Here is a 23820-nt window from a genome sequence, read left to right as displayed (position 1 = left end):
GATGTCTACCAGATAATTGCTAATGCATCTTCCAGTATATTTTGCATCTTCCAGTCTTGGATGGTCTGTGATACATCTTAAATATTTGTCGAGCTTATTCTTAAACACATCTATGCTCACTCCTGATATGTTTCTCAGATGAGCTGGTAGCGCATTGAATAGACGCTGCATTATCGATGCAGGTGCGTGGTGGATTAATGTCCTGTGTGCTTTCCTTAGTTTTCCTGGTATAGTTTTGGGCACTATTAATCTACCTCTGCTTGCTCTTTCTGATATTTTTAGCTCCATGATGTTTTCGATAATTCCTTCTATCTGTTTCAATGCCTGGATTATCATGTAGCGTTCTCTTCTCCTTTCAAGGCTATATAAATTTAAGAATTGTAGTCTTTCCCAGTAGTCAAGGTCCTTAACTTCTTCTATTCTAGCTGTAAAGGACCTTTATACACTCTCTATTTGTGCAATATCCTTTTGGTAGTGTGGGTACCATATTATATTGCAATATTCAAGTGGACTACGTATGTACGTTTTATAAAGCATAATCATGTGTTCAGCTTTTCTTGTTTTGAAGTGTTGGAATAATATTCCCATTTTTGCTTTGCCTTTTGCCAGTAGTATTGCTATTTGATCATTGCATAACATATTCCTATTCAACATCACACCAAGGTCTTTAACTGCTTCCTTATTTGTGATTGTCTCATTATTAGGTCCTTTATATGCATATAGCATTCCTTCTTTATCACCATAGTTTATTGATTCAAATTTATCAGAGTTAAATACCATCCTATTTATCTCTGCCCATTAATATATATATTGTTTAGGTCTCTTTGTAGCGAGTTCCCATCTTCATCACAAGTAATCTCTCTACTTATTCTTGTGTCATCGGCGAAACGTCTCACTACTGATTCCTTAACATTACTGTCTATGTCTGCAATTATAATCACAAACAGCAATGCAGCTAACACCGTACCTTGTGGCACACCGGATATTACCGTAGCTTCATCCGATTTCTCGTCGTTAGCAATCACTATCTGTTTTCTGTTTTGCAAAAATTCTTTTATCCATCTTCCTACTTTATCCACAATGTAATGTCTTCTAATCTTTTTTGCTAATATATTATGGTCTACCTTGTCAAAAGCTTTTGCAAAGTCTAGCTAAGCCTCATCTGTATCTTTTTCGTTTATCATATTTTTATATATGCTTTCATGGTGGACTAACAGTTGGGTTTGTGTACTTCTTCTGGGTACAAAACCATGTTGTCCTATATTAAACAAACTATTTTTCATTAAATGTTTCATTATATATTTTTTCATTACTCTTTCGTAAACTTTCATAATATGAGATGTCAGACTCACAGGCCTATAATTACTTAGCTCTAGTCTTGATCCACCTTTGAAAGTTGGAGTATTATACGCTAATTTATGCTCATCATAAATCTTGCCTGTATCTAATCTTTGTCTTAATAATATTGCGAGTGGCTTTGCGATTGAATGAACCACTTTCTTTAACAAAATGACAGGTACACCATCTGGTCCTGCTGCTGATCCATTTTTAATCTCATTAATAGCCTGCACAATATCAGCTTCAGTAATATCTATGTCGGATAAATATTCACAATTTTCATCTCTTATTTCTGTATCATTATCTTCATTATCAATTCTAGGTGTAAATTCACTCTTATATCTTTCTGCTAATATGTTACATATTTCCTTTTTTTAATTTGTTAATCACCCTCCAATTCTTAGAGCGCCTATTTCTACTCTTATTTTATTCATCTTTTTTGCATATGAGTAAAAAATTTTTGGGTTTTGCTTGATATTTTGTAGGGTCCTTTTTTCTAGGTCCTGATTTTCTTTTTCTTTTGACTGTATAATCTTTTGTTCTGCATTTTCTATCTTACTTTTTAGCTCCATCACTTTCCAAGCATTCTTTTCTTTTGCAAGAACTTTTTTCCACTGTCTGATTTTCTGGAACAAGATTCTTCTGTCTCTTGGTATGCGTGACTGATGTTTACTTTTCTTCTTCGGTATATATTTTTCCACTATTTCCTCTAATATTTTATATAATATATCTGTATTTACCTGTATATTATCACTTATGAATATGTTTTCCCAGTCTTTGTTTAATTCTTCATTTATTTTTGACCAATTTATATTTTTACTATAGAAATTATATTTTCCATATCCTTCCCATTTTTTCTTCTCTTGCTTATCTCTGTTTTCATGTGCTTTGGAACGGACTGTTAATTCTATGACATCATGGTGGGAAATACTTGTATTATACACTATTATTTCTTTAACATAGTTCACCTCATTCACAAATACTAGGTCTAAAATATTATCCTTTCTTGTTGGCAGGTGATTTATTTGCTGAATGTTATGTTCTAGTAGCATATCTAATAGCTTTTCAAATTGCCTCTTATCTTCTGCACTACTATTACTCTCCTTTTTATATGTATAAATACAACCACAGTCTCCTATTCGCTCTTTCCATTCTACGAAAGGAAAGTTAAAGTCTCTGGATAGGAGTATAGTCCAGTCTTTGTGATTTCTACATATATCATCCAATTGGTCAATTATTATGTCAAACTCTTTAGTATTCGGGGGTCTGTATATTACAGAAGCAAGAAGAAAATTCTTCTAGATATAGGTAGAGGAGGGAGAGAAAGGCACTGATTTCAAGAATACAGAAATATCATAGAGTCTGTCAGTCCAGGCAGTCGAAATACTGGTTAACTGACTCAGCTCGATCATCTCGCTATCTGTAATGCTCGTTCTTTGATTGCTTTACTTTAAGCTGACCTAATGCTGGCATCACTCCAATTGCGAAGACTCCCGTAGGTATGGATTAAGTTGAAAGCATTAAGACGCCTGCTTGCACCTCTGGATTCGACTTAACACAGTACCCGTTTGAACAAGAAGGTAGTGACTTTCTCGTTTATATATGTATATATATATATATATATATATATATATATATATATATATATATATATATATATATATATATATATATATATATATATATATATATATATATATATAATATATAAACGATAAAGTCATATACCTTCTTGTTCATTAGCAAGAATTCGCTGGCAAATTGCTCCCTTTTCGTTTCCTGTCTGACGACCTATCGACAGACATATCTGTCTATCGACTTGCGTGCCTACCTTTCTATCAGCCTGAGATGGACAATTGGTTAGCACGGTCAGAATACAAGGGGTTAAATCGATTGTAGGACACTCCTTTTAAGTATATAATTCCTTATTCGAGGCAAAAGTGAATCTGTCTGGCCAATTCTTTCCAGGCAACACCATCCCCCCCCAGCCGAGGACAACAGCTGAAAATGACTCGACTCCCTATCGGAGAATGTGCCCCTCTGACCATGGCAGATGGCATAAAAGGACAGACAGACAAAGGCTAGCTCTCAGACTCTCGCTGTACAACATGGAGTAGAGACACGATGACCAAGCTCACCACCAACCCCACCAGGAGGACCATGCCCCTGGTTGGACGCCGCCCTTAGTTCATCCCTTCTCCAACTAACCACGTGGCCCCTCAAAGTATACTTTTACCTTCGTGCACTTCGACCACCAACCACATGTTCCCTTCGCTGCTGGCCTGATCCTAACCCACTCCATTACCTGGAGCTTCGTGAAGTCACCCATGTGTTGCCTGCACCGTCGGCACCCCTACATCCTACCACGTGGAAGATCAAAGCCAGTAATCACAGAATCTTTTGTTCAATTCCACCTGTGTTATTCGAGTGACTGCTCTCAGTGCTAATCCATTATTAACTCATCAAAGCCCATTGGCACCCTCAGTGCAGCTTCGAATTCATTATCCTTTTGTCTGTTTCCATTACTGGCATATAATCTGTACATCTCTCATTTCAGAGGGACCTATATCGTGGAATCTTCTCGGACTGTGCCTGGAATCCCCAGTTTCATTCATCCCATTGGGATCCCCTTCAGGATCAATAATTTAATTGCATTTCTATTTCCTGTACTAATGTTCTTTATGTAAATATACTCCTGTAAGTTTACCCACGTGTTTACGTAATATTTCCTTTCAGAAGTAAGAGCCTTAGGCTCATATGAAATTCCCCCTTTTCTCTTGTTTTATGTTTCACTGGGCCCACAAAGTCAGAATCACAAGGCTAAATTCTCTGTAAATGTTGCTACCTGTCTCACAGAAACTATCTCAAAACCAGATTGTCCAGAAAAAACATGATTATATATATATATATATATATATATATATATATATATATATATATATATATATATATATATATATATATATATATATATATATATATATATATATATATATATATATATATATATATATATATATATATATATATATATATATATATATATATATATATATATATATATATATATATATATATATATATATATATATATATATATATATATATATATATATATATATATATATATATATATATATATATATATATATATATATATATATATATGTGTGTGTGTGTGTATTCAGTAGGTTCCTCCATGTTAAGCAGAGCTGTATGAAAAACAAACTAAAAATGCGTAATCAAACCAGTCCTTTAAAAATGCAGCAAAAGAAATTCCCTCCTACAAAACATTATGATGTACTTCTATGGAACTAATGATAAATAAAACAGCGTAGCAACATTCCTGCAAACATATTATAATATCTTTGCGCTTTCTTGTATTTTTTTTTATGTAGCGTTCTGCGTTCTTTAAAATGCCCAGATTATCCTAAGCGTACATTTGTTCCTACATAATGGGGATACATTTGAGGTTACAAAGATATTTTGTGAGGATTTGTTTTTCTTTAATTAAGTGCAGTATTTCACCGGTCTTTCTCCTTTGTTGTTCCGTTGGCTGCTTTCTTTGCATGGTCCAGCTCCCTTGCGCTATGTTGATGTAATTCTCACATTCATTCCTTTTTGTCTTTTTTAATTTTGTCCTTTCACGTGGAATTATCTTTGATGAATATCTAACTTACTTTTGTATATTCATCAGGATTTGTATAATTCCTTTTCGTTTGATCAAAAGAGATTCCCCACGTGAAGAAAGATCATTTACAGCCATTTTATGTACTTAATGTTTCTGTTCGAGTAGCAATTAATTTTACACATTTTTACTTACTGAACAGAAAACAGATCAAGCCGTTAATTCAAATATCTATAATTTTAAGGTTCTTGTATTCTGTGGACAGGAAAGCCAGAAAGTAATATTCTATGGCTTTGTATTTAAATCTAACATTAGCCTAGAACTTATAATGGACTCAGATATCGGAATCGAAACTGTTGTTTCCAGTACTGGAGCAGAATTCATAAACTTTTTCGAGTTACCAGCTTCCTGCTTTCAGCAGTCTCCACACCAAAAATAAAAAAAAAAAATATATATATAACACCTTAATTCATTTTAACAGATAAACTTAACGTATTTGTGCTCAGTAATTTTACTTATTTGAAAACAGAGATGCCAGATAAAACAGGAAGAGATGCAAAAAAATAAGAGGTTGATCCAGTTGAAGGGAATTAGAGTGAAAGTTCAAAATAGCAGCAAAAAATCCCCGTCGAGATTCTTCCCTTTCTTTTTAAAGTCGGACCAGATCCTGATTGACAAAACAGATGCAAATAAATTTTCTCTCCTTGAGAGAGAAGAGCATGGGGTGTGGGTTGGGTGGGGAGGCGATGGTACGTCGCAGGTTACGAACTAAGACACGGAAATTGCTAAAAAAAAAAAAAAAAAAAAAAAACGGCCATGAAACTCAGAACGTGGAGGTAATCGGAAAAACAGCCAACACTTTATGTCATTCCGAAGCAGAGGATGATTGCTTCTCAAAGAGGGCAAGAATATTTAACGCTCTCAATCAAAGAGATGCAGATCGCATTGTAAGTCTTCACTGTTGCGTCGCAGCTAAGTTTATTCTCACCTTGAACACGCTTTTATAAAAAAGCGAGACAAAAATAATTAAGCAGCAATCATAATGAAATGGTCAAAGACACCTTCAACGATTTGAGATGCAATAAAATATCCAGCTGAATAGAAAATGGGTCCTGGGTATGAAGCCCCTGACAAAATTGTGGTATACGACAACAGCTTGACTTAAATGATCAGAAAATTGTATACACTGAAACTTGAAGCAGAATGGAGAGAGAAATGCTACTTCTTAACAATAATGAAAGAATTAATAGATTCTGGAATCAAGAATAATCGGAATTTCAGATAAATTTTCTGTCGTATGAAATAATCCCTCTACTAGTGTTTTGTGCAGCGCATACCGATTTTCAGCAACGACTGTCGCTTCTCAGAGTTGTTTCAGGCACACTCACGCTCGTTATCGTCGTAATGAGAGAGTTGTGATGGAACGCAGAGAAGGAGATGACAGAGACCTTGCCTCTGAAGCTCTGACCTCTGCGGGATTGCAATATGACGCATCGTAGCCCCGGCAGAGAAGTCAAAGAAGGTCCGGTCCAACTTGGAGGTTCGCACTGCAAACTATGTGGACTAAATGAAGAATCAGACTCATAACACGGCTGTTTTGATTCAGTTTTTGTAAACTAACGATGAAAGAACTAACTAGTCATCGACTTCGGAAATGCTTTCAGCTTTCAGTAGTCCACACTCAAAATTCATTTATTTTTTTCACAAAACAACCATTTCATCATTTGCCTATGCATCATGAATGCTTCAATATCTTATATCTGGATAAATATTGTTCAGAAATTTTAACAACTTGCTCATTCTGTGGTTGAATCTTACGAAGAATGCATGCGTTCAACGAAAAGCATGGCGATTTTTTTTTTTTTTTGAGACTACCTTCATCAAGGACAATACTCATTTAAGCACTGATAGGAAACCTGCTCTCAAATTTCCAAGAATAGTTCTCAGTGACAGATGAAGTAGAATTCCTGAGCAAACAAAAACTTACAAAACACCATCGTAAAGTAATAAGTAATGAAAAGTAATGCCGTCATCATATAGAGACAAAATAAGTAGATAAAAGGCTGAAAGCATACTACTGTGTGAGTGTAAAAAATGTGAGCACATTTCAGATTTTCAGTTGTGCAAGAAGAGACTTTTAATGTGAATCCGAGATTCTTCCAAATAACGTTCGACATTCAGACGCAATTTGTTACATTTTTCTGTTACTCAACAGCAGGTAAGTGGAAAAAATAACGAGAAATCTCGATTCTCATTATAAGCGTTTTTACTCCAGTCATTTCAAATAATTTTTAAATGTCCAATTTCCTTACTTTTATTATCTTTTATCTATTTTTTATCAGTTTGGCATTATTGAGCTATTCATTTTACCTGAAATTATTTTTCCCGGTTATGCAAGAAAAGGTGCACTCGGCAAGGAAAGTTAGGATACAGTTTTTTTAAATCTTCGGACATATATTGCTTAATAATGCGACATCTGGCAACTTTAGAAAGGGAGGAGCTTCGGTCCTACTGTGTTTATTTTTTGCTTGACCTATAACTTTCAATCATATTCTACGATTCTGAAATCATTGATACTTAAATGCAATAGTAAGCTTTACAGTATTCGTTAAGTTGTAATTTGCAGCGACAGTCCTGAGCAAAATAAACATTTTTCGACATAACCTACCAAGTAACCTTACACAAATGAATTTATGACATCACAATGAACGGAATGCTTGCATAATCGGAAACATGATCTTCCATAATGAAATCAAGAGTTAAATTTGAGCAATGTCCAGCGAAAAACGTGGGGAACATAAAGGAATGAATGCAATGTTATGATGAGAGAGAGAGAGAGAGAGAGAGAGAGAGAGAGAGAGAGAGAGAGAGAGAGAGAGAGAGAGAGAGAGTCTGCTGTTGTGTAAGCCTAGGCCTATATGTAGAGCTACTCATTTCATTATTTTTTTTTTCTTTTAGAGATTTAGCGATACTATGTTTGTATAGTATGTTTTAGCAGTGGAGAGAGAGAGAGAGAGAGAGAGAGAGAGAGAGAGAGAGAGAGAGAGAGAGAGAGAGAGAGAGACTATGGCAACGTCAAGAAACATCCAGTTACTCGTGTTTTCCCGCTGAAGTTCTCGCGCTGCTCCTCACATCATAGAGAATGCCCTTGCAGATTTAAATAGATTTGGTCAACCTACCCTAGCTGTCACAACATTTACTGCCATTAATTCCAGCTGACTTTTAACATCGTGAAATACAAATATGAATGTGTACAAATTAAAGAAATTATCATTACCTCGTATGATGATGCAATAATAAGCCTGTTCATAATGGAAAACGAGTAAATATTGCCGTTCTGATAACAGTATTACACTGAAATATCCACAAACTATCTTTTAGATCTCTATGAACGAAGTCATCTGAGAAATTCTGATTACTTCGGCATGTATGGTGTTTTTAAGTATCTGAACGTTTTTGTTTTGCAGATTTAACATATATGATATAATTTTCATTGTATTTTCATATTCTAGAGTAAATTTACTGAGATTATGTGTTTTCTGTAAGAAAAAAAAATAAAATTCAATGAACGAAATCTAATGAAAACTGTATCCTCACTTTCCTTGCTGAGTGTACATGCATTTCACGCTTACATTAGAGTGTGAACGTCAGTCTCCCCATTGTTTCACAGTAAGGTGAAAAAAATGTTAGAATATGATCAAGTGAGTTCCCTCAAGCATTAGTGCTCATGGTGTGCTGACAATTTCGTCGTTCCAGCCTCTTTCGGTTCCGAAGGCATTACCCAGAGGTCTCTAGCGTGACCGCCAAGGCAGGGTCTAGGAGGAGGAGAAGTTCCCATGGGCAACCCAAACCTGGATGTCCCCATGGACAATCCGGCTCCCTTGTAAGCGGGAGAAGGATCAATCAGAACGCGTATGGGTTGGGCCACTAATAAATTAGCTCCACTTTTAACTTTATAATATCTGATTAATGAGGAAAAGTACACAATTATTGAAAGAAAATTCACCACCTTTAGTCAAAGCCAACCTGGGGACAACATCGCCGTGGTGAAGAAAACAGATATGGAACGATAGCACGGTATAGTAATCCTACTACCAAAGAAAATAAAGACTATGGAAAGAATAAATGAAAAATTAGAATTTCATAAAAAGGAAATAATGCAGCTTTTAAGACCTATACTTCTTTCCACGTGTTAGAAAACAAACATATCGAAACTAGGTCTTTCAGTTGACGTAATGAATTCTTTTGCTTAATTTATCAGCTGTTTTTCACTTTTTTTTCACCTACTATCAGATACGACTCGCTGCAGGCTTGTGGTTATTTAGCCTTCGTAAATAGATTTATAGTACAAAAACGACAACTTTTTGCTTTTGTTTGCTTTTTTCTTCACAAAACAATCAGATACTCATTACCAAAATAAGGAAAATAAATAAATGGTCTAAAATAACGAAGGGTACTTGTGAAATTACTTAAACGATTAATGGATACGTCAACGCAAGATTTGAAATATGCACAACGATGAAACGAAATGAGAGAAATTCACGCATGAAATGAACAGGCAAAAATTTTGATTAGTCAGCACTGGAAAAGCAAAGCTTTAATAAAAGTGGTCAGAAAACCAATGACAATACTGTTTTCGTAGAATATTCAAATACAATATGCTTGCAACACTACATAATTTAATCAACTTGGTTTTTAAAAAGAAAATAGAGAGCGAAATAATTCAATGTCTATTGTTAAAGGTTCGTTTCGCTCCACTGGATGACTCATGACGCTGAGAAATGTTGTACCTCTTGCTCTTGAGAATTCAATTTGACCAACCCAATAGAATACGCTCAAGTTTATTTGATTCATTCCGCCTCTGCTGCGCTACATTGTTTCTATATCTTTTACATGTAGATTTTTAAACATGTGGTTAGTTACGATGATTGCCTTTAAATAAACGTGTCTGAGATTATTTTTCTCCTCTGAGAATAAAACAGATAAAACAAGGGCTTTGTAATACGTAGGTGCAGGGAAGCATTTAATCAGCTGATAACCCAGACATTTCTGAGAGTTGTCGATGGTCTTAGTTTTGGCCATCTGATTGTTAGCAGTGCATCGAGAACGATGAACATAATGTGATGAAACCTGGTATACCTAACCAATTGCAAGAAATCATCATCTCTGGTAATTCCCTCCTAAGGTAAATCTTCTCAATATTTTATAAATTCATTTACCAAGTTTTATTAAATTCTGTTACCCCATTCTTTGGATGTTCTGCTTACACATACGCTGAAAACAGACACTCCTTCCCACTTCATTTACGGAGAAGGTTGTTGGGATTTTTCCTTTTCTTACCGGGTATCTGTAACACAAACGGAAATGACAACATAAAAATTCTACACTCTGCCATCAAACGAATTGTGTTCGTGCTCGAAACTGTGTTTGACTCATTCCAAAAGAAAATTGCTAAAGTTGCGGCAATCATTATCAAATGTTAAAGCCAGGAGGCATTGCCCCATCGTTTCAGGAGATCGAGGAAAAGAAAACAAATACGTTTTTCACTTGGAATCTTTATTTCTTTCGCAGATGATATATAAATGGAGGAACTATAAGTAAAATCTTAATGTTTCTCTAACTCTTGATAAATCCTGCTTCTGACGAAGTAAAATACGGGGATGCTAAAGTGCCAAGTATTTTTCAGTATTTTAAGTACTTTCAGTAGTCTAAGATTGCTTAAATTATTCATCTTTATTTCCGATCTCTGCCATTCCCTCTTGTGTATTTCTCCTTGTTTCCCTGCTTCTTTTTTCAACCTTAATCCCATTCTACATGTTTGTGTTTTATTTCTTATATTTCTGCAGATCTTATTCTTTTTCTCGTTATCATTCTACTTATTTCTTTTATATTAAACCTATCTAAAAGGTAACAAAGCCTTCCGAGGAACCCAATGAAAAACGGCAACGTTGAACACAAGCATCATGCTTTATATATTTACAATTTCCCAAACTCCAGTTTTCCTTTGAGCTAAACTGACAGCCACCAGGCCATTGCGGAGTCCCTCGATAAAAGGGAGAGAATGTGTTTTTGGATGTGATGTTCGGAGCTTTTTCAATATGGACAATTTTCCCCTTTAAAGCTGCTGACCTCCACCCAACATTCAGACCCGTCGACGATTCAGATAGATAGACAGTATCCATTTCACTTTCAGAAGGCTTCGACCAGAAACTTATTTAACCACAGAATCTGCATTCATATGGAACAAGCACCGTTTTTCAAGATCGTAAATGTAATCTTCAAAAATATAGGTAGGTTGATTAAACCTCTGATATGATTATCTTGCTTCCTTTCCCTAAAGCCATAGATGAAATTCAGAGGCTTCAATTGCGGTTCCTTTGGGTATGACTGTCCTTGCCATTTCTAATAAAAATACGAACTGTTTGAAATAAAATCGAGAAAGCCTGAGTATGGTGACTCTCTACTTCGACTAATTCTCAGGTTTCTTGATAAAATATAAGTATAAAAAGTGGTCTAGGCGAAATTCGTGAAACCCAATTTAATAACAATCTCGCACGTGATGTTTTTTCTGGTTCCGTGCGTGGAAGTACAAAGACGGATTGCTATTTTCCTGTGAGTGGTTGTTACAACTTATAAAAAGTAACAGCTCAAGTTTAATACATTTAGATATAAAAAAAACAAGGTATTTAAATAAAACCTTTTCCAAAGAACATATGACCTGGTTCATTATTGTTGTTGTTTCAGTAATGCAGTGAATGTCGAAAATAATTACAGAAGGCTTTCTCCATAAAGAACTGAATGAAAAGAAAATCAGCCTCACTGGAACAGATTTGTCAATGGCTTCGCTTCTGGAGAGAGGTGACATGAAAAGCTAGGTAAAAGAAATGAATATATAAGTAATTAGTATATGGAATTTACTTAAAAGAAAGTATAAAACAAAATAATTCTTCTCAATGCAGCATGGTTCAGGTATGTTGACGAGATAATTTGTGTATGGCCAGGGAAAGAAGAAGAAGAAGAAGAAGAAGAAGAAGAAGAAGAAGAAGAAGAAGAAGAAGAAGAAGAAGAAGAAGAAGAAGAAGGGAACGCAAATGTGAATAATTGATGTTACTAAAGATGATTTTAGGTATTTGAAAAGCTACCTGTTAGACAGAAAATACTGCGTATAAACAAAGACCTAGGGGTAAAGTTCGAGCTATTTGCAGATGACACCCAATTTTGTTTTTACATAAACGATATTAACGATACAAATGAGATAATAAATGATGTCCTCACCGGTGTAAGGAATGGATAACAATTAAGCAGCTGAAATTAAATGAAAATAAAACTGAGTTTATGTTGGTAAGAAGGAAAAATGAAATAAGAAACCTTGCTGGTTTTCGGCCTAATATATATAGAAATATAGTTTCGATCACTGACGAAGCACGTGACTGCAGAAAATAATCTACCTAAGGTGAAACTAAATACTAAACAGAGTACCAAGACTAATAAAGGGTGTTGCACCGCATGACTGGACTTAGCGTGTATTGTTTGAGTTGAGTTGCACTGGTTCTACATCAAAGCTGGAATAATGTGTAAAATATGTGAAATGATTCATTAAGCTGTCATGACTCGGTGTCCACAAAATTTGAATGACTTGCTGCATATAATACATCCAATGCATGGATTCAACACAAGAATAGGTACAGATGGACTCAAGTTATTTAAGCCAAAATGCAATTCGAAAGTAGGCTTTAAAAACTTGAAATCTGCCGTCCCAAGACTATACAATAAGCTCGTACTTGGTGTCAGGAAGATTAAAAATATCAAATCGTTCAAGAAAAAATTAAAGACCTGACTTTTTCTGAGTGCGATGACAGTGTAGATTTGAAAAGTTATGGGGAGTACGCAATCCAGTAAATAAAAGAATCCGAAAATGTGTTTGCATTATTATGTACTGTTTGTGACGAGTTGAGTTTGCAAGTTTCGCAGAGCACTCTCGCTGGAGTGGGACCTGAGAAAAAAAACAGTAAACAATAATTTTTGTTTTTTTACTGCGTAACAATACGTAATGCATTCTCTTGTTCGGTAAACTACTGATAAAGGTTTTCTGTTATGAAACACAGAGGTTAATTTTATCAAGAACCGGGGAGTCATAAAGCGAAAAATCAGTCAATTAAAGCACCCACAAATTCTTTTAAAGTTTCCCCTTAAGCAAAACCAAGGACGTCTTAGTACTCTTCTGCATAAATCGTCCAAGTTTCAAGACAGGTGAATCCATGGTCCTTGATGGTGACCCCAACAGCAACCGGGTTCTCGCCTTCTCGGTAAGAAAATCCTCTAGTTAGTAAATGGCCAGCCCTAATAAATTGCTGCTGCCCTATGAGAGCGGAAAGTCAGCTCAGTGGTCTGGATAAACTACTTTATTAACAATAAAAGTAATCTAGTTAGCAAAGATTCGTTTTCGACTCTAGAATAGTGAGGTATCATATTTATAGTGTTACCCTGTTCGTTTTTCGGTTGGTTCCTCGCTACCTGGGAGCCGGAAGTAATTCCGAACTGGATGATTTTGCTATTGGAACTTGGTAGCGTGATAAACGGTCTAGGTTTAGTTGTGGCGACTCTCCCGGGCTCTGCAAAGCTAAGTTTCATTACGTTCATGTTATAATACTTAACATAAAGATTTTCGTGACCTCAGTTTATGGTTCTGGTAATTCTATACATTAGCTCCGCGCCTGTTTTTACCTTTTCAACTGTTTTTTTCTACACTTTCAGGACTCTGATACTGGCGGTGCATCTGTTTGTTGGGCCCGGTTCGGGGGCGGGTTACCCATACGTTAACAAGTTATTGCACTTGCCGGACGGATATGAACCGTTCGAAACAGACGTACCCGTGCTGTCTTGTGAAGATCGCGTATGGGAACCCCTTGTTGGATGGACTTCAGGGGTTAATTACATGTTAATTAGGCTCGAGCTCCAAAAATTAAAGGTAAATTCATAATTAGCAACCAAAAAACTGTAGAAAAATTCAAGTTATAGCGGCGTCGGCTGCGCGGAGCTACTATATAGTTCTACCATAGTTTTTTTCCATTATCGCAAGGGTTCACGGGTACGGATACATGACGTAATAGTTTGTTGCATCAGGCTTTTGCTTGTTGAACAAGGATTTTTAAATTTTGATTTTGTTTAGGTTAGACTAAATTGATATTTTAAGTATTTCATGTCATGTTTTACCTTAAAATTTTGCTGTACAGAAGATATTAATTTACAGCCATTTAATGACAGCACTGAAGTTTAGTAATTCTTTAAGCTGTAGTTATCATATAGCATTACTTTATCCTATATTTCGCCTTTAGACTATAAAACTGTAGTAGGTTGTTTCATTTACTTCAGCAGTATAAATATATGTTTCAGGGCCAGGAGATCTGATGGTCCGTGAAGTTTATTATTTAATTTACTTTATACTTGGAAATGAAGTGCCTGTTAAAATCTTGACTTTCGTGTAAAGCCTTTTTTAAAGCTTTATATCTACCTTGTATCTTGCAAAGATATGACAAGTTATATTTCTAATTTATTAAAGAAAATCCATATCCTGCTACAATTCTAATTTTAAACTAATTCCAGATTTGTGACATCTATACCATTTCATGAAGCAACCTACGCTTGTGAGAAATAGAGGTCAAAATTCTCCTGCCAGAAAGTTTCTCCAACTACTGAAAATCGGACTTTAACTCTCCCCATTTTTGGCTTAAAAGCTAGAAGTATTTTGGCATCTGTGCAAAGGTTTTCCGACTTTTTTTTTTTTTTTTTTTTGTGCATCTATTTAACATTTTTTTTACCCCCACCCCTACAGGTGGAGGCCCATCTCATGCCCTGTTCGATAGGTCCTAGGCCTATTGGCGGGTGCATGGGAGGTTCAAACCAACTAATAAATTTTCCCTTTCAGGTGGTGAGTGCATCAGTCTAGCTATTTTTAGTAATAAAGAAACTTGACTTCAGATTTTTTTAAATTTAAAGTAATGTAACGTTTGTATTGATCGCTTAAGGATTATTCTCGAATTTTGCAGTTATCAGTGAAGACCTTTTAACTTATTTTGCAATTAGTTTTATAGTAAAATAGTTCACGTAATCTTCTAAATATTTCTTGAGAGATTTTAGTTAATATATTTATCGTTTAAGGCCCCAATTTCCAAACTTAGCAATTGCATCTGTACTTATAAGGTGGTTTAACTTTTGGTGTTTTCAGAAAAAATAACTTAAGTTTTTAATAATGCATGGTTTCAAAAACGAAGATTTAACGTCTTTTTATTTAGATATTAATTTTAATTTTTAACATATGATATTCTAACGTAAGTTATAGCTGCCGTTAATAGTTTAAATCTTTTAACTTGAGCGAAACTCATGTTAATCATACAATGGACAGGCCTGAGTGTTTTCACTTCAGTACAATAGACAGCTACACTATTTTATACAATCAGCGAGTGATGCCAGAACGTGCTGTGCTCTTTTAACAAACTTGGCAAAATGACCTTTTGTAATTTTGCTGGGCGGCTTTAAACGTCGTGACGTTTGATGCGGTCGTTTCCCTGGTTGGTCACTCAATTGTTGGCACTTTTTGACGCCTCCCGTTCCTTGGTTTGCTAACACTTTTTTTTTTTTTTTTTGGCTTTGGTCAAAGGTTTTATTGAGTGGTTGGTTGGTCAGAAGCAAATTGGAACTATCGAAGGCTTCAGTTCATCTAAGTGAATAAAACCTTATATTTTACTGACCAAATGAATCTTAGGTGTTGTAATTTTTTATTTGTAATAAGTACAAACATTTCTGCCGTAGTTTTTTCGCTTTACAGTCTGTGTATTGGGATAGTTGAGACCCTGTTATTCAAGAACTCCTGTGTTCTTTGCTTTTACAACACAACATATTTTAATGAGGTGAGGCAGGAGCCTGGTGTTACTGATGTACTGCACTTTATGCCGAAAGTTGTCTTGCTTTGATTACAAGGTGTAATTAGTTAACTGATTGTTCAATGAAGATAACATGTAAATATGAACGTCCTTACCTTCACTAAAAGAAATTGCAGACTTAGATTTTCTTGGCATAAATTTCCCATAATACCAAAATGAATTATGTAAAGAACCTAAGCAGTTTACCTTGACCGGGTTGAGTTTTACAATACTGTGGCTTAATGTTACCTAGAAGACCTTGGGTAAAGGCTGATGTTCCATCAGTTAGTAATTTAAGGAAAAATTTGAGGTTTTTTACTCGTTAATACTTGAAATTACTGTTTTCAGTGTTTTGTCACGTTAGCAACTAACTAGAATCTTTGAGAATCGATGGATCAAGAATTGTTGAATGAAGTCCTGAGAGCCAATAAATGGCAAATACAGTCAAAATAACTGCAGGCAGTTGACAAGGCACTCATGAAGCCTCAAGATGAAGCAACCTAAACTCAACTTAGCTTTTCTATCTGGGGACTTGATCCACACCCTAAACAATCTCTATGGCAATGCATTTCCATACGGAGAAGAATTCTCTTTAGACGAAGGTTATCAGTTATAGATTTACCTATCAAGCAACTTTTGTAGGTAGTTTTATACTGAGCAATATCAGTCGGTAGTTAATCTTAATGATCGTGGCTACAGTGTCCAGCTAAGCTACTTGAAAGTAATTGAAGACGCTTTCTTTCACATTTTAAAGCAATAAAATAGAAATGAGTCAAATCCAGGGACTGGGTAGTCTTCACTACTCTCACTTTGAGTGCCACACTATATGATTGGAGGGTTGGGTAGTGTTCACTATTCTCACTTTGAGTGCCACAGTATATGATTGAAGGGCTTCACATTAACTAGGGCATTATAACAATGGGAAATGTTGGTTTGCATTCCCTGTTTATATTTCATAAGCCTATATGACCATCTGACACCAGACCTACGGTTTGACACAGAACGTGAGATTGACAAATGAAACTGAATGAGCACTGCAAATTCCCTTGAAGGGTTAAGATCTTTTGTCAGTCTTAAAAATATATAAATAAGTGAAAATGTAAATTGGCTTTCAAACTGCTAAGAGAAACCCCATTACAGAATTATCGTAGATTACGAAAATATACGAAGTTAAGTATTTTGGAAGTACAATTTCTTGAACCGATAATGCTTTTATGACTGATGGTATGTGCCTCATTCCAGTTCAGCTGAATTCGTGTCAGTTGTGAATATATCTTGCATCACTGATTTTTTGCAAAAGATACTTTATAACATAATCTTTAAAAATTTAAATATTTCCATTGTCAGAAATGTGTTGGTTTTTGAGTAAAGGTAAATGTTTTATCTCAAACGAGAAATGCTTTCATCTACGCCTGGCTGATATTTTCAGTTATAAAGAGTAATAACGATTTCCGTTGATAACAAACGTTCATCTTCTTAAACAAACGGAGTGGAAGATATGATTAGTGAAACGTGTTTGTCATAAGACCACTGGAATTTTTAGGGACTTGTTTTTTTACGACTATTGTTAAGTAGCAATAAAAATTGTTCCTGAACCTTCTGAACCCTGACTCGGCTCTGAGGCAGTAATCACGTTATTATTCCATGATGACGCTAAACAGCCACAAGGAATATGAGTGTATGCTTTAGTTTGATCTGTTTTAATATAGTAACTGCCAGTTATTTAAGTGTTTACTCAGCTACATTGTTATTAAAAAGGATAAGCTTAGTCTTCACTAACTTGACGCAGATGTCTTTGATACAATAAGGATGTCTTTGATACAATAAGGATATAAGAACAGTAATGTTAACGTCTAGCTAAGAATGAACAGTCCTCCTCGTTACAACGGCGATGAATGAGCAGTTTTCGCGTTCCTTAATTTTTAATACTGTAGAAATGCACTACCATTTCCTTATGTAATATGACTGTATACTGGGTTAAGAAGGAAAAAAAAAAAAAAGATTTAAAAGGTTTTGACAATCGGAGCGCATTTGATGTATGCCAACGTATTATTAGCTTATTGTTACCTGAATATCATAGCCTTTACGCTCTTTATAGATTTCACACTACTAACAATAGCACAAAGTTCATTAACATCCCAAAAGTCAAATGTTCAAACGTTAGAGTGGCCAATAATGGTAATCGTTTGTGCTGTTGCTGTAACACCGTCAGATACCCGAATGGTGAGGGGATTAGCCAAATCTACACAGCAGAGTTCATTGACAGGTAGTGAAAATATTTAAAAAGTACCACACTCACTTCCTTGTCATGTCAAGATTCTTGAATTAAGCTTTATTGTTTCAAACATTTTGTTATGGCCTGTCCACACTAGCGGCATGCCCGTCGGGCACTTCCAGCTGTTTATGTATTCTCTCTCTTTTGAAGCAGTGTTACCAGACAATCGCATCGTTCTGGCTCCATATTCGGTTGGTCAGTAAAGCTCGTTGAGTAGGCAAGAGAAGAAGAAGGTAGTCTCACCATGCCCAGCACCACGGAAAAGAGAGAGAGAAAAAAAAAAGCGTTGTGTGGAGTAATGGTTGGTGTTTAAAAAAAAAAGATTGAAAAGAAAACTGTTGCACAGAAGCGAGTGGTGTAAAGAGTGGCCGCGTACAAGAGAAGAGTTGGGAAGTAAAGTGACTGTATTACGTGAACTTCAAGATAGCCGTGGCAATGAATTTATTAAGTACCCTGTACATGAGAATGGACGTAGATAGTTTTTATACTCTCCTTGCGAAAGTGGAACCATACATCCGAAAGCAGGTTACCCTCTTCAGGCCGAGTGTAAGTGTAGAAGGTCGTCTGGAAGCAACACTGAGGTTCTCAGCATCTGGGTGTTCTTACTCATCGCTAAGTGTACAACTAGGATTTCAATGCAGTTTCTGTCATTATACGCCGTACTTTTTAATGTTTGATTGTACAGCTGATGCATTAATTGTTAGTGAGCTTGTTAGTGATCATTTTGCTATAGAAGTATCTTTAAGCCTAAACAAGATGTTTGCCAGTAAAAAAAAGAAATGGTATAATTTAAAACCTGATAAAAATTAGAGTTCATGAATAAAGTTGATGAGTGGTACATAATTACAAGGATGTTAATAGTCATCAAAACGATGAAAACATATTCTAAGATGATTTGCTCACTGTCATCGATAGTATTTTAAATATTCCTATAAAAAGCGGCTTCATGTTATTTAAAAAGCCTGTATATTCAAATAAAATAGTTCGGGGTTGGAATAAATTGCTTCGAAAAGCTCAAAGTAATTGGAGTAAGAATCAAATGATAATCAGAGTAGAGAAACTATGATACGGATAGCAGACGGGACGGCCACGGCAGAGGGAAAGAGGAAGGTAAGAAGTAAATATTGGAATATTTTCTTAGAAGAAATTTCTTTTACTAAAGAAGTTAGGTCTGTATGGAATTTAGTCAATAAATTGAGAAAGAAAAGGAAGAAAATCGTAGCTCATCATGATCCGAATGGTAAGGCCAATGAACTGATTAGGAAATGGTCTGAAGCCTCAAGTATCAGCGGTCTCCCAAACCATGGACAGGCTTGTTTAGTCCACGGTCGAGCTCTGCTCGGTAAACTTTTGCCACTTTGCGGTCACGCAATTGGTCGCGCTCAAATATTCTTTAATGATAAACCAAACCATGGTCACAGGCTAAGAAAATTATAATGAAATGTAGACTTTTTTTGAATTTGTGGAAGGGTAATTTCTTTTTACCCTATGGAACTTTTTTGCTTTTTAAGCAAACTTCTATTTTCAGTTCAAACAGGAAGGTTCGATTTAGCCCTATACTGGTCGAGCTGGACAGAATATTTGCATAGCATTTGGAATATAATTATATTTGGTAAAAATTCATTAATTAATTTTGTGTTTTTTTACCTTAAACATACAGCCAAACTTTCTCTTGAAGGCTCTGAAATAGCCAATTTTGGACAAAATATACTCGTGTCCCTTTTGGCATGCGCAATTTATGCTGCATAGGATGTCTGAACGACGCTGGTTGATAGAGCTGAGACTTGGGCGTGAGCCAGGTGTGAGATCAGCCCTTTCGTATATTTATGATCTTGAACGACGCTGGTTGGGTAGAGCCTGGCGGTGACTGACACAGGGCCGAGTTGTGTACAATATGGATCGTGAGACACGCAAGAAGAAGACCGCGCTGTGTATTGTTGTAGCAATGTGTGCAAAGATAAAAGCGACAAGGCGGAAAAGGACGTGGTGTAAAGAGTGGCTAGAAAGAAGAGCAGACATAGGAAGTCATATGATGATATTGCGGGAACTGAGACATGGCTATGAATCAGATTTCATCAACTATATGAGAATGGACCTGTCAACAGGATGCAACTACCGATCACTGCAGTATAACACTAGGATTTCCATGCATAATGGGCTAGACTGACATTTCCGTAGCATTACAATAAAGGATGTTAATATATTTGGTTTTCAAAGTTCCCATAAGTCATACTTACCTGACGTATTCATTATGAATGGTAAAATAACGGGAAACTCTTGTTTATTTTCCTTTATTTACTCGTGAAGGTTTTGCATGAAATTGCTCTTTACAGAAACTTTTCCGTAGGTGACGTCTTTATCCGTCTACCAGAAATATTTCCGTCAGTTAACAGCTCTGCTGCAGGCAAAGCCTCGATACTGCGATAAACATTAGGAAAGCCCTATACGAAGCTTTGCTCCCCGTTTCTCCATTTCTGACGTCACACCGAGCAAAGTTCGCAGAGCAAAGCTAGACCGTGTGGACGGGGCCTTACAGGCGGTATAAACGAAGACAACTCGTGGCTGGTAGTGTACAAGAGGCTATAAATTGTGAGGCTTGTCTGTCATTTACAAAAGACGAATTGTTGTTTTGCATGACGAAGGGTAAATCTACTGCTGCTGGTGAGGATGGGATAACATATGATGTTATAAACTGTTTAATCATGATGGAGGATAGTCCTCTTTAGATCTAATTAATTTTTCTTATAAAAGTGGCAGGCTACCTAAGAAATGGAAAATAGCTCTTGTTGTACCTATACTGAAGGGCAACTGAGAATATAGGCCTATTTCACTTACATCTTGTTTGTGTAAATTAATGGAGAGATTTGTATCGAATACATTAATTTATATGATTGGTGACCAATTATTGTCGAATCTGTTTGGTTTTATAAAGGGGAAGAGTTCTTCAGACTGCGTTATTAAGGCCTTAAGTGATGCTAATGCTAAAAGTAGAGCATTTGTTGACTTAAAAGGAGCTTTTGATAGGGCTTGCAGTGATGTTATTCTAGAAGAGCTTATCAACAAAGGTGTCAGGGTGGTTTTACTGAGGTGGATTAGGAGTTACTTAACTGAAAGAAGAGCAAAAGTTTAGTTCCAAGGATATGAGTCCGGGAAATGGTGATGGAGTCAGGTATTCCTCAAGGTGGTGTTCTGAGCCCTACCTTTTGTAATGTTTTGATGGATAAAATTGCGAGGCATAATTTTCCTGCTGGTACTGAAGCTAATTTTTATGCTGATGACATTTTAATACAGTGTGTTAGTGAAATCATTTTAATGAGGGCTATGGCAGAATTACAGAATTTATGCATGCTCATGGACTTGGTGATAAATGAAGAAAAGAGCAAATTTCAGTCAAGGATGGTTAATAGTAATACGGTTGCCATAAATAGTAAAACATTGGAAAAAGTAAATAATCATAAATATCTAGGTATGTGTGCTGGATTTAACGAAAGCATGGATGAAATTACTTGAAAATGTTTGTCTAGCTTGAATGAGACCTTTGCAGGTGTTAGCAAAGAGAGGTAATGGTGCTGGTATTCCTGTTTTAAGGGTGTACATCTGTATGAAGCATTCAGTTATTGATTATGGAAGAAGTGCAGTGTAAACAAAGGTCGGCATTTTACAGGCTCCTATTTTTCTTGATTATTTCGGTGAACGAGGACAATATAGAATGCCTAAGGTAATGTCATGAAGCTTTTAAAGTATCAAGGATAGCATAGATATTGAACATTTCCTTGTTGACAGTGAAACTAAAGTAGACAGGAAAGAAATTTTCTGAACACTTTCCTGGCCTGGCCGGGCAGGCCATATGCCCTCGGGCTATGGCTGTGACGTAATAGAAGTGACGTATAGAGCGTTCAGACGAAGTGAAAATAGCTTCATTTTATACGGCACCCATTAGGAGAAAAGACTCCGTTGGTTTAATATTTTCGGGTAAACCGAGCTTGAATGATGTTGATGATGTAGTTTTTGAAAAGCTGAGAATTGATATTGAAGATTTGATTGGTGTTCAAGAAATGCGAGGCAATAAAGTGATCTTGAAGTTCCGGAACAATGTGTATATGAAACTTTTCTAAAAAATTATGATGAAAAAGTAATTTGTTTACCTAATGGTCTGGAGGTGAAAGTAGTTAATTTCAACAGTGTCTTTACATTTGTCTCAATAAGGTACGCTCCATTTGATATGCAAAACAGTGTGTTGAGTGATGTATTAAGCTCGTACGGGAAAGTTATTGGGATACGTGATAATACTACCTCACTCGGTAGACATAAAGGACTGTTAAACGGAATACGGACGGCTAAAATGGAAATTAAGAAAAACATTCCATCGGCGCTTTTCATAGGAGGACATATTTCTTTCATGTATAACGGACAAAAAAAGACATGTCTCAAATGTGGCAGTGAGAATCATTTTGCTGTAGATTGCTCCGTGGACAGAATAGTGAATATTTTTTATCATGATAAGGATTTTCCAAGTCTGCCGAATCTACGAGGAAACGAAACACAAGAGAACGAAACACAAGGGAACGAACAAAACTTTGAGAAGGAAAAGCAAGAGTCACTAGGTGAAGATACACCAAATGGCAAAAATGTTCATAATATCAAGAGTGAAGTAGTGGAAAATGGCAACAACGAGCCAAGTGTTTTAACGGAAAGGAAGAATATTGAGCTTGAGGATAGTGAAAAACTCAAAGAATGTGAGGATAAGGATTCAAATGAGGAGGAGGAGGTGATATCTATCGATGAGGAGGTACATAGTGGACCAAGTTGGGAAGCGTCTGAATTGGTGATTATACCACAAGAAACTACACCTGTTGAAGGCAACACCGTTGTCACGACGAATGTTGACGTTCATCAAGAGGACAGAAAGATAAATCTGAAACCGGGACACGAAATTGGTCAAGGACGAGAAGGAGGAGGACAAACTAGTGCAGAATATATTGACGAAGGATTAATGGAGACTGATGGAAATTTGGAAAGTGCGTCTGGAAGCGGAAATTGGAAAATTCAAATGGAAAATGACGTCAAGATGAGAATCTCAAAGAAGAAAATAGGAACCCAAAAATATTCAAGATCTGAGGACAATAGTGATGAGGAAAATTGGAAAAAATTGAGAGACCAGAAAAGGAAAAAGTTGGAATCTTCCTAGTTTTACACCTTCAATCTCTCAATTGGTTGTTTAAATGTGAATGGATTAAATGACGTAAACAAATGAAGTTGTTATCCTTGTCTAGGTATTATGATATAGATGTTTGGTTATTGCAAGAACATAATGTGAAGGATTTAAAAGCCCTGAGTTTTTTTCACAAATTATTATGATGTTTTGTTAAACACAAGTAATAATCTTAAAGGAGATACAGCAGTTTGTATAAATAAGTTTAAATCATTATCTGTCATAAGCAAGGAAATGGATACTGAGGACAGATAATAGGAGCTAAAATATCCTGTTTAAATCATGAAATACCAGTTGTGAATATTTACGCACCTTCTGGTACAGATAAAAGAAAGAACAAAAATAATTTTTAGTAATAAAATCTTATATTATTTTCGTAAAAATGTTGAAAATGTAGTTTTCAGGGGATTTTAATTATGTTACATCTAACAGAGATGTTAATAAGGGG

General features: G+C 35.8%; 1 protein-coding gene across 1 annotated transcript; it reads left to right on the top strand.

The window, feature by feature from the left end:
- Window positions 1–3462: 3462 nt before the first annotated feature.
- LOC136830453 (WW domain-binding protein 4-like) lies at window positions 3463–23348 on the top strand. Its single transcript, XM_067089988.1, has 5 exons — window positions 3463–3507; window positions 7182–7184; window positions 11968–12059; window positions 13721–13859; window positions 22665–23348. The coding sequence occupies exons 1-5, from the start codon at window positions 3463–3465 to the stop codon at window positions 23346–23348; spliced, it is 963 nt and encodes a 320-aa protein (XP_066946089.1).
- Window positions 23349–23820: the final 472 nt, after the last annotated feature.

The sequence above is a fragment of the Macrobrachium rosenbergii genome, chromosome 46 (genome assembly GCF_040412425.1).
Source record: "Macrobrachium rosenbergii isolate ZJJX-2024 chromosome 46, ASM4041242v1, whole genome shotgun sequence".
In the NCBI taxonomy this organism is placed as follows: Eukaryota; Metazoa; Arthropoda; class Malacostraca; order Decapoda; family Palaemonidae; genus Macrobrachium; species Macrobrachium rosenbergii.
The sequence above is the reverse complement of the archived record's forward strand: the minus strand, read 5'-3'. Positions and strand labels throughout refer to the sequence as shown.